The sequence below is a fragment of the Leptodactylus fuscus genome, chromosome 5, assembly GCF_031893055.1.
Source record: "Leptodactylus fuscus isolate aLepFus1 chromosome 5, aLepFus1.hap2, whole genome shotgun sequence".
Classification (NCBI taxonomy): domain Eukaryota; kingdom Metazoa; phylum Chordata; class Amphibia; order Anura; family Leptodactylidae; genus Leptodactylus; species Leptodactylus fuscus.
This window is the reverse complement of record NC_134269.1, coordinates 25,665,650-25,675,922: the sequence shown is the minus strand read 5'-3', so window position 1 is coordinate 25,675,922 and position 10,273 is coordinate 25,665,650. Positions and strand designations below refer to the sequence as shown.

The 10,273-nt window shown below is 45.4% G+C and overlaps 1 protein-coding gene across 1 annotated transcript; it reads left to right on the top strand.

Moving 5' to 3' along the window:
- Positions 1–1,026: 1,026 nt before the first annotated feature.
- Positions 1,027–8,954, top strand: UBL5 (ubiquitin like 5). The gene is made up of 5 exons (XM_075276094.1): positions 1,027–1,102; positions 1,584–1,646; positions 1,930–2,013; positions 8,161–8,198; positions 8,766–8,954. Exons 2-5 carry the CDS (start codon positions 1,591–1,593, stop codon positions 8,807–8,809), a joined length of 222 nt encoding a protein of 73 aa, XP_075132195.1. The 5' UTR covers positions 1,027–1,102; positions 1,584–1,590; the 3' UTR covers positions 8,810–8,954.
- The last annotated feature ends 1,319 nt before the right edge of the window (positions 8,955–10,273 follow it).

The window sequence follows — 10,273 nt, the reverse complement described above, 5'->3', positions numbered from 1 at the left end:
TGTAGCAAATGATCGCCTGTTCTACGCTTGGCACACGTGCGCCCTCTGGTGTCCTCGCCTAGTCAATGCGTTACATACGTGCGCCCTCTGGTGTCCTCACTTAGTCAATGCGTTACACACGAGCGCCCTCTGGTGCCTTGTCAGTAGGTTACACACGAGCGCCCTCTGGCGTCCTCGCCTAGTCAATACGTTACATACGAGCGCCCTCTGGTGTCCTCGCCTAGTCAATACGTTACATACGAGCGCCCTCTGGCGTCCTCGCCTAGTCAATACGTTACATACGAGCGCCCTCTGGCGTCCTCGCCTAGTCAATACGTTACATACGAGCGCCCTCTGGTGTCCTCGCCTAGTCAATACGTTACATACGTGCGCCCTCTGGTGTCCTCACTTAGTCAATGCGTTACACACGAGCGCCCTCTGGTGCCTTGTCAGTAGGTTACACACGAGCGCCCTCTGGCGTCCTCGCCTAGTCAATACGTTACATACGAGCGCCCTCTGGTGTCCTCACTTAGTCAATGCGTTACACACGAGCGCCCTCTGGTGCCTTGTCAGTAGGTTACACACGAGCGCCCTCTGGTGCCTTGTCAGTAGGTTACATACGAGCGCCCTCTGGCGTCCTCGCCTAGTCAATACGTTACATACGAGCGCCCTCTGGTGTCCTCGCCTAGTCAATACGTTACATACGTGCGCCCTCTGGTGTCCTCACTTAGTCAATGCGTTACACACGAGCGCCCTCTGGTGCCTTGTCAGTAGGTTACATACGAGCGCCCTCTGGCGTCCTCGCCTAGTCAATACGTTACATACGAGCGCCCTCTGGTGTCCTCACTTAGTCAATGCGTTACACACGAGCGCCCTCTGGTGTCCTTGCCTAGTCAATACGTTACATACGCCCTCTGGTGTCTCACCCATAAGCGGCGCCCTACTGGAAATTCAGAAACCGGTCAAACCATAGACTAGACCCCCCAACGGACTAGAGCGTCATCTAGCGTACATCACAAAGCGTAGCGCGCTGCAATCCAGAGCGTCTGATCTCTTCCGCCGGAAGTTTTGCGTCCAGTACTACACAGTGACAGCCGTACGGTAATAGCCTACCGAAACACAGGTAAGAGGAGCGTTATCGTTACTGTACCGCGATATTAACCGTTTGTGTAACACCTCAGCAGTATACAGATGGACTACAGGTCACAGCATGGCTTCTAAGTGTATATACTGATAGTAATGCAGCAAGGCATGCTGGGACTGCTTGTTCCTCTTCTTTGCACATCATATGGTGCAGCTACAGACTATATATATATATAGAGAGAGATATCTATATATATATCTATATAGATATATATCTATATATATATATATATGATATATATCTATAGATAGATAGATATCTATATATAGATATATATAGATATATATATGTATATATATATATATATATATATATATATATATATATATATATCGATAGATATATATGTGTATATATATATATATATATAGATATATATATATATAGGGGGGGGGACTGTGTCTATAAACACCCAGACACGCATTCATGCAGAGCTAAATCGGATGTGTTTTGTCTCCAGGTTCAACATGCTTGAAGTCGTCTGTAACGACCGGTTGGGAAAGAAAGTTCGAGTCAAGTGCAAGTATCCTTCAAATGTGCACAGTAAGCAGGAACTGGTCACACTATCAGGCAGGTATATGGGAGGACTGGATAAAGCCCAGTAGGTGCCTAAGACAACTACCCCGGTGACTGGGCTTCCACCTGGTGCAGAATGCGTGGTCTGTGTTTCCCTGCAGAAGCCATCACAGACCCCTCCTGCTGTACAGAGTAAGCCGTGTGCTCCTCCTGCACCGCTGTGACCAGTCCGCCCCACATATCCTTTTGTTCTAATTTAGCGCTGGTTTCCTTAACCTGATTATGTATAGCTCAGAGGACACCATCAAAGACCTCAAAAAACTAATAGCTGCGCAGACAGGGACAAGGTGGGAGAAGATAGTCCTAAAGAAATGGTGAGTACCAGGGGTCAGTGTATATCAGCATCTTCAGCTGCTGTATATAGATGGTAGGGATAATCCATTGTTCATTGTGTTCTATGTGGGGTCGGTTATTTGCTTACAGTAGTTGTTATATTATATTACTGATCCTGAGTTATATCCTGGATTATACTCCAGAGCTGCACTCACTATTAAAGGATGTAACTCAGGATCAGTACAGGATAAGTAATGTATATACACAGTGACTGTACCAGCAGAATAGTGAGTGCAGCTCTGGAGTATAATACAAGATGTACAGTGGTTGCCAAAAGTATTGGCCCCCCTGCAATTCTGTCAGATAATACTGGGTGTCTTCCAGAAAATGATTACAAGCACAAACTCTTTGGTAATATCATTTATTTTGCTTACAATGAAAAAACACAAAAGAGAATGAAAAAAAAAGTCCAATCATTGATCATTTTACACAAAACTCCAAAAATGGTCCGGACAGAAGTATTGGCGCCCTCAGCCTAATACTTGGTAGCACAACCTTTAGACACAATAACTGCGCACAACCGCTTCCGGTAACCAGCAATGAGTTTCTTGCAAGGCTCTGCTGGAATCTTAGACCATTCTTCTTTGGCAAACTGCTCCAGGTCCCCCCTGAGATGTGAAGGGGGCCTTCTCCAAACTGCCATCAAGAGATCTCTCCTCCCCCACAGGTGTTCTATGGGATTCAGGGCTGGACGCATTGCTGCCACTTTACAAGTCTCCAGGGCTTTCTCTCACCACCATTTTCTAGTGCCGACCTGAAGTGTGTTTTGGGTCATTGTCCTGCTGGAAGAGCCCTGACCTCTGAGGGAGACCCAGCTTTCTCACACTGGGCCCTACATTATGCTGCACAATGTGTTGGTCGTCTTCAGACTTCATAATGCCATGCACACGGTCCACATCTACATCTAGGGAGGTTAGCCACAGTGCCATGGGCTTTACACTTCTTGATGACACTGCGCACGGTAGACACAGGAACATTCAGGTCTTTGGAGATGGACTTGTAGCCTTGAGATTGCTCATGCTTCCTCACAATTTTGCTTCTCAAGTCCTCAGACAATTCTTTGGTCTTCTTTCTTTTCTCCATGCTCAATGTGGTCACACAAGGACACAGGACAAAGGTTGAGTCAACTTTAATCCATTTCAACTGGCTGCAAGTGTGATTTAGTTATTGCCACCACCTGTTAGGTGCCCTCAGGTAAGTAACAGGTGCTGTTAATTACACAAATTAGAGAAGCATCACATGATTTTTCAAACAGTGCCAATACTTTTGTCCACCCCCTTTTTTATGTTTGGTGTGGAATTATATCCAATTTGGCTTTTTGACCATTCTTTTTGTGGTTTTCCATTGAAGACAAATTAAATGAAGATAATACCAATGAATTTGTGCTTGTAATCATTTTCTGGAAGAAACTGAGTATTATCTGACAGAATTGCAGGGGTGCCAATACTTTTGGCCAACACTGTAACTCAGGATCAGTACAGCGTAAGTAATGTATGTACACACTTAATAAATATGAAAATTTTGTTAAATGATTTTCAGGGACTTCTGTATTAATGATATTTCCTTCAGAGAGGTGATTGGTCCAACACCCAGGACTCCTACTGATCAGTTGATTGAAGAGACTGCAGCGTTTGGGAGAGTGTTGCGGCCTTATTAGTGAGTACTAAGCACAGTGCTGTGTACATTGTAAGTACTCTGCTTGGTATTGCAGTGCTGGCCACTTCAGTCAGACTGCTGTACCATGTGACTGATGAACGTGACATTGGCACAGGGAAGAGGCTGTGCCACTTTTGAGCTCTAGTGCTTCTTCAAACAGCTGATCGGTCAGGGTCTTGGGTGTTATCCTGAGGATAAGCCATTAATATGTAAGTTCTGGAATACCCCTTTAAAATGTGGGGATACCCTCCCAGATGGCATTCCGGTGGAGGTGTACGCCCAGATAGCATTCCAGTGGAGGTGTATGCCCAGTATAAAGATACGCTTCTCCCTGTGCTGCTGGAGTGTTATAAGTCGGCCCTTGCGGACCGTGGTCTCCCGGCGTCCTTTTATGATGCAACTATTATATTACTTCTTAAACCTGACAAGGACCCGCTGGACTGTGGCTCGTACAGCGGGTCTATAAGTTTGTTGAATGTTGACTATAAATTACTGGCCAAAATGTTGGCTAACCGACTCAACTCTGTGATCCTAGATTTGGTCCATCCGGATCAGGCAGGTTTTATGCCCGGTAAGTCCACGTCTGATAATTTGCAACGTGTCCAGGTGGTGACCCAGATTGGCTCGGCCTCTTCTGAGGATTGGGCGATAGCTTCCCTTGTTGCAACCAAGGCCTTTGATTCGGTTGAATGGTCTTTTCTTTTGCAATCTCTGCGTAGATATGGGTTTGGGGATGGCTTCGCTAATTGGGTGTCCCTTCTGTATCGTGCCCCCAGAGCAGCGTTATCTATTAATGGTTCTCTGTCTCCATATTTCTCCTTAGGTAGGGGCGTATCCTTGCCCCGCGCCATGGCGCTTATAGATGAATTTGGTAACTATTCCGGTTTATGAACCAATTGGGACAAATCTTCTTATATGCATATTGGACGTGCTTCAGCAGCGGCGGGGGATGGCATGTTATGTGGGCTACCGGTAGTTTCTTCCTGCAAGTATCTGGGCATAGTACTCTCCAGTGACCATGAGAGGTTCCTAGACCTGAAAGTATTCCCACTTCTATCACACTTTAGAGTTAAGTTCCGTACTTGGGCTGCTTTGCCCCTATAAGTAGCAGGTCGGATTAATTTGATTAAGATGATTGTCTTACTGAAATGTTATATATATATATATATATATATATATATATATATATATATATATAATGTCACTCCGCTGTGCCCGTGCCTCTCCGATTTTTTTAAAACACCTGGATTCTCTGATGACTTCTTTTGTGTGTGGCCACTCCAGACCCAAATTGAGATTGTCTTCCCTCCAGAGACCGAAACAGCTTGGGGGGGGCTTCCCTCCCCGACCTGTTCCTTTACTATTTAGCTGGCCAGCTTCGCTTCCTTAGGCCTTGGCTCACCTCGGAGCCTCTCCGGGGCCCTGAGGCACATTTGGCTCACCATCTGGACTTGCGCATTCTATGGCCGGTGCTGGCTCGCCCTCATTTGTTTAGTGGTAGACTTTTAGCCCTTCACACTCTGGCAGTACGAGTCTGGCAATAAGCCCAGAAGGTGTCTTCCTACTCTGACACCCCTGCAGAGACCCCCCTATGGGACAATCCTAGCCTACCTGACCTTTATAGATTGCCTGATGCCCGGTCTTGGTCCAGTTATGGAGTATCTTCCCTGTCGGACCTGTATGTGCAAGGAGTCTTCGTTACGTTTGATTCTCTGACTGCCTCCCATGAGGTCCCCCGCCACCAATTTTTCTGATTTCTCCAAATACGCCATGCCCTCTCCTCTCTATTTCCCACCCAGCCGAGTGCTATCTCCGAGTATCCGCTGATTGGTGTGCTGCGCTCTCAGGCTCCTGGGGGCCTCATTTCGGCTCTCTATGATCATTTAATCCACGGCAAGGTATCCATATCGGAGGCCCCGGCTCTGACGTATTGGCGCACCAATATTCCCGAGTTGACGGATGAGACATTCCAAGACATTTTGGAATCCCCTCTGTATGTTTCACCCTCGGCCAATAACAAGCTGATCCAAATATTTATTCTGCATCAATGTTACTTGACCCCGGCCTGTCTTCATAAGATGGGTCGGCTGTCGAGCCCGAATTGTCTTAGGTGCTCGCATCCCCAGGCAGACTTCTGGCACATGGTGTGGAGTTGCCCGGTTATACAGTCCTATGAAAAAGTTTGGGCACCCCTATTAATCTTAATCATTTTTACTTCTAAATATTTTGGTGTTTGCAGCAGCCATTTCAGTTTGATATATCTAATAACTGATGGACACAGTAATATTTCAGGATTGAAATGAGGTTTATTGTACTAACAGAAAATGCGCAATATGCATTAAACCAAAATTTGACCGGTGCAAAAATATGGGCACCTCAACAGAAAAGTGACATTAATATTTAGTAGATCCTCCTTTTGCAAAGATAACGGCCTCTAGTTGCTTCCTGTAGCTTTTAATCAGTTCCTGGATCCTGGATGAAGGTATTTTGGACCATTTCTTTCTACAAAACAATTCAAGTTCAGTTAAGTTTGATGGTCGCCGAACATGGACAGCCCGCTCTCAAATGATCTGAAAACAAAGATTGTTCAACATAGTTGTTCAGGGGAAGGATACAAAACGTTGTCTCAGAGATTTAACCTGTCAGTTTCCACTGTGAGGAACATAGTAAGGAAATGGAAGAGCACAGGGACAGTTCTTGTTAAGCCTAGAAGTGGCAGGCCAAGAAAAATATCAGAAAGGCAGAGAAGAAGAATGGTGAGAACAGTCAAGGACAATCCACAGACCACCTCCAAAGAGCTACAGCATCATCTTGCTGCAGATGGTGTCACTGTGCATCGGTCAACTATACAGCGCACTTTGCACAAGGAGAAGCTGTCAGGGAGAGTGATGAGAAAGAAGCCGTTTCTGCACGTACGCCACAAATAGAGTTGCCTGAGGTATGCAAAAGCACATTTGGAGAAGCCAACTTCATTTTGGAAACAAAGATTGAGTTGTTTGGTTATAAAAAAAAGGCGTTATGCATGGCGTCCAAAAAGAAACAGCATTCCAAGAAAAACACTTGCTACCCACTGTAAAATTTGGTGGAGGTTCCATCATGCTTTGGGGCTGTGTGGCCAATGCCGGCATCGGGAATCTTGTTAAAGTTGAGGGTCGCATGGATTCCACTCAGTATCAGCAGATTCTTGAGAATAATGTTCAAGAATCAGTGACGAAGTTGAAGTTACGCCGGGGATGGATATTTCAGCAAGACAATGATCCAAAACACCGCTCCAAATCAACTCAGGCATTCATGCAGAGGAACAATTACAATGTTCTGGAATGGCCATCCCAGTCCCCAGACCTGAATATCATTGAACATCTGTGGGATGATTTGAAGCGGGCTGTCCATGCTCGGCGACCATCTAACTTAACTAAACTTGAATTGTTTGTCCAAAATACCTTTATCCAGGAACTGATTAAAAGCTACAGGAAGCGACTAGAGGCTGTTATCTTTGCAAAAGGAGGATCTACTAAATATTAATGTCACTTTTCTGTTGAGGTGCCCAGACTTTTGCACCGGTCAAATTTTGGTTTAATGCATATTGCACATTTTCTGTTAGTACAATAAACCTCATTTCAATCCTGAAATATTACTGTGTCCATCAGTTATTAGATATATCAAACTGAAATGGCTGCTGCAAACACCAAAATATTTAGAACTAAAAATGATTAAGATTAATAGGGGTGCCCAAACTTTTTCATAGGACTGTACATGACTTCTGGAGGGAGGTGGTGGATCTCCTGACAGCTGTCCTAAATTGCCCTGTCCCGTTTTCTCCCGAAGTTTATTCGGTGTACTGGATGAGGAGGTATGGCTGCATCATACTCTGATTTTCCTTCTGGAGTGTTTATTTTATGCCAGGAAAGCCATCGCTCTGTGTTGGATGGCCTCGCTATCCCCGTCTGTTTCCCAATGGAGGAAATTGGTTAATTCGATCCTCCCGTTCAACCAGATTATATATAAGGGTCGGGGCTGCCCCCAGAAATTCGTCAGGGTTTGGGGAGCGTGGTGCGACTCTCCTCTTACCCAGTATTCTGCCCCCTTGATGCGCTCAGCGTTGGGCGCCTTTGAGTCCTGAGAGGGAGACTTGTTGAATGGAGCTGTAGGCCCCTTGTGTTGGGTTTCTATGGAGCTGCCGATGCCGAGGCGCTTCCTTCCTGTTTCACTTCTTTTGTGCGAGGGGTCGGGCCTGGGTTGGGGTGGCACTGTTGCAGATCTTTATTTGTTTGGAACCTTTTTCTTTTCCTTCGCTTTGTATTGTGTATTCATTCTCCTGATTGTATTGTTTGTTTTGTTATATCTTCAATAAAACGAGTTTAAAAAAAAAAAAAAAAATGTGGGGATACGCTGTAAGAATGTGTTCCTGGCTATCTGTACTGACTGTGTGTAAGGTATATATGTTACATATTTTGGGTGTTTTCTATTTCCAGGTACACAATATTTAAGGACAACATTACGATTGCTGACTGTATCCTTTTTGAGTCCTCTTCGGGTTCGATTCTCTTAAAGCAGACATACAGAGAGGTGCAGAGATTTACTAGCTGTCTGGTGTGAAGTTGCTGATATACTAATATTCGGGACCAAATCAGTATGCAGCCCTGCTGCTGTAATAGAGGGGTCCAAAGCCTGATTAGTTGATCTGGTAGGGTCCTTGTGTCGCACCCCCACGGATCAGGTACTGTTGGGCTGGAAATACCCTATAATTTTCCCTGTCACCAGATTTGGAGCTCTTAACCAACTCCTTGTCCTTACGTTGCGGTGGTTGAGGGCCCCAAGCTCAGTCTCAGCGGTCATTACATATATGAGTCTAAGAACATTGGGTTGTGTCGCCTATGATAGTCTTCAGACTCTGGTAAAATCCTTTAAGACTGTACACGGTTATCTGCTAACCTCCTCATGTCCTCGCGCAGCGTCCTTTGACTAGTCTTCTGACTCTGTACACTGTGTAGCTACTGATGACCTATACTAAGGACAGACCACCGATATCCACGCTCGTACAACCCCTTTTATAATTCCTTAACAGATTTCCTTCCAGATGAAATTCACGATGGGATGAACCTGGAGCTCTATTACCAGTGACCGGCCCCTTCTCACCACCTCCGTCTTGCTCTCCCTGTTTTACACAGTCTGGAATCTGACCATCAAAAAGACTGCTGCTGCCATTTTTAATTTGTATTGTATTTCAATAAAGTTTTTTTTTTCTTTAAATAATAAATATCTTGTTCTGTACATAATAGCTTTGGTGTACTCGTAGTCTTCTCAACACAGCGATGAGTCTAATAAGACGCTAAAATTGAGTTGGCTTGTTGCTGATACTGATGGACTATTCCTTGGAGATATCATCAGGATCAACCATTAATCTTAGGCCTAGTTCACATCTGCATTTGGTAATCTGTTGGGGGGGTCTGCATGGGGACCCCCCGAATGGAATACCGAATGCATTGGCAAGGGGAGAGCTTTTGAGAGCACATGGACCCCATAGAGTATAATGGGGTCCGTGTGCTTTCCGCGTGGTGTCTGCCCAGGACATGCGGACAGAAAAATACTTTGTGATCTACTTTGATGTCCACATGATTCGTGCGGAAAGCACATGGACCCATTATAGTCTATGGGGTCCGTTTGCTTTCACTACACACCGCTCGTCAGTGCATTCAGTATTCCGTTCGGAGGGGCCCCTTGCGGACTCCCCGAACGGATTAGCAAACGCAGATATGAACCAGGCATTAGATGGGTGAGGTCGCTTTGCCAGCACCCACGCCGATCAGCTGATTGAGGAAGCGCCATTATTACTCTACACATTTAGTAGTGGCAGTGCCTGGTATTACAACTTGCTGCTGTAAAATTCTATTCAAGTGAATGGAACTGAGCTGTAATGCTGGACACACAATCCTGATACGAAATGAAGTGGATTCAGCCCCTGAATGTGCTGGGAGTCAGCTCTTCACCAATCCAGTAGTCAGTGTCCGAGGTGAGTTGGTGAACAATCCAGTTTTCAAGATGACATGAACAACATGGAATGAAGGGGGAGTATTGTTTAGTATGTTTGGAACAGACTGGTCACTATGGAAGTGCTGACTGACAACCGCATAGGAAAGGCTGTAGGCAGCTTGTTTGACAGCAGATCAGAGAAGGTGGCATAGTAGCAGTCAGTGATTGCAGCCCTTTCAATAGATGTTTGTCATCTGATCCCGCAGTTTTCGTCTGCCCATGTAATGTGGGCCTCCCAAGGAGCAGATGTCTGAGGAGATGAGGATTTCAGCTAAACAGGTTAGCTGTTCAGGAGCCCAGGAAATCTGGATGTGGGAACAATTTAGGTGGCCATGTTACTTGTCACTGTTTTCCACTGAACACTTCACATGCAACTCTCCAGCTTCACCTACACTTTAGTGTCATAGTTCATTACAGCCTAATAGTGCCACGTTTTAGGGTCCACAGAACCCAAACTTATCGTAGTCCTGACATGGATTTCAAATTTCATAGAAACCTATGGTAATGTAACTGTGGCCCAATTGTGGGGATCTTAAGCTGACTGGCAATGGCAGA

Bases quoted from the DNA above. Each gene is read 5' to 3' on its own strand.
- UBL5 (XM_075276094.1), top strand. From the start codon at position 1,591: ATGCTTGAAGTCGTCTGTAACGACCGGTTGGGAAAGAAAGTTCGAGTC. The intron at 1,647-1,929 runs GTATCCTTCAAA...GATTATGTATAG, and splicing joins AAAGTTCGAGTCAAGTGCAA to CTCAGAGGACACCATCAAAG. The intron at 2,014-8,160 runs GTGAGTACCAGG...TTCTATTTCCAG, and splicing joins AAGATAGTCCTAAAGAAATG to GTACACAATATTTAAGGACA.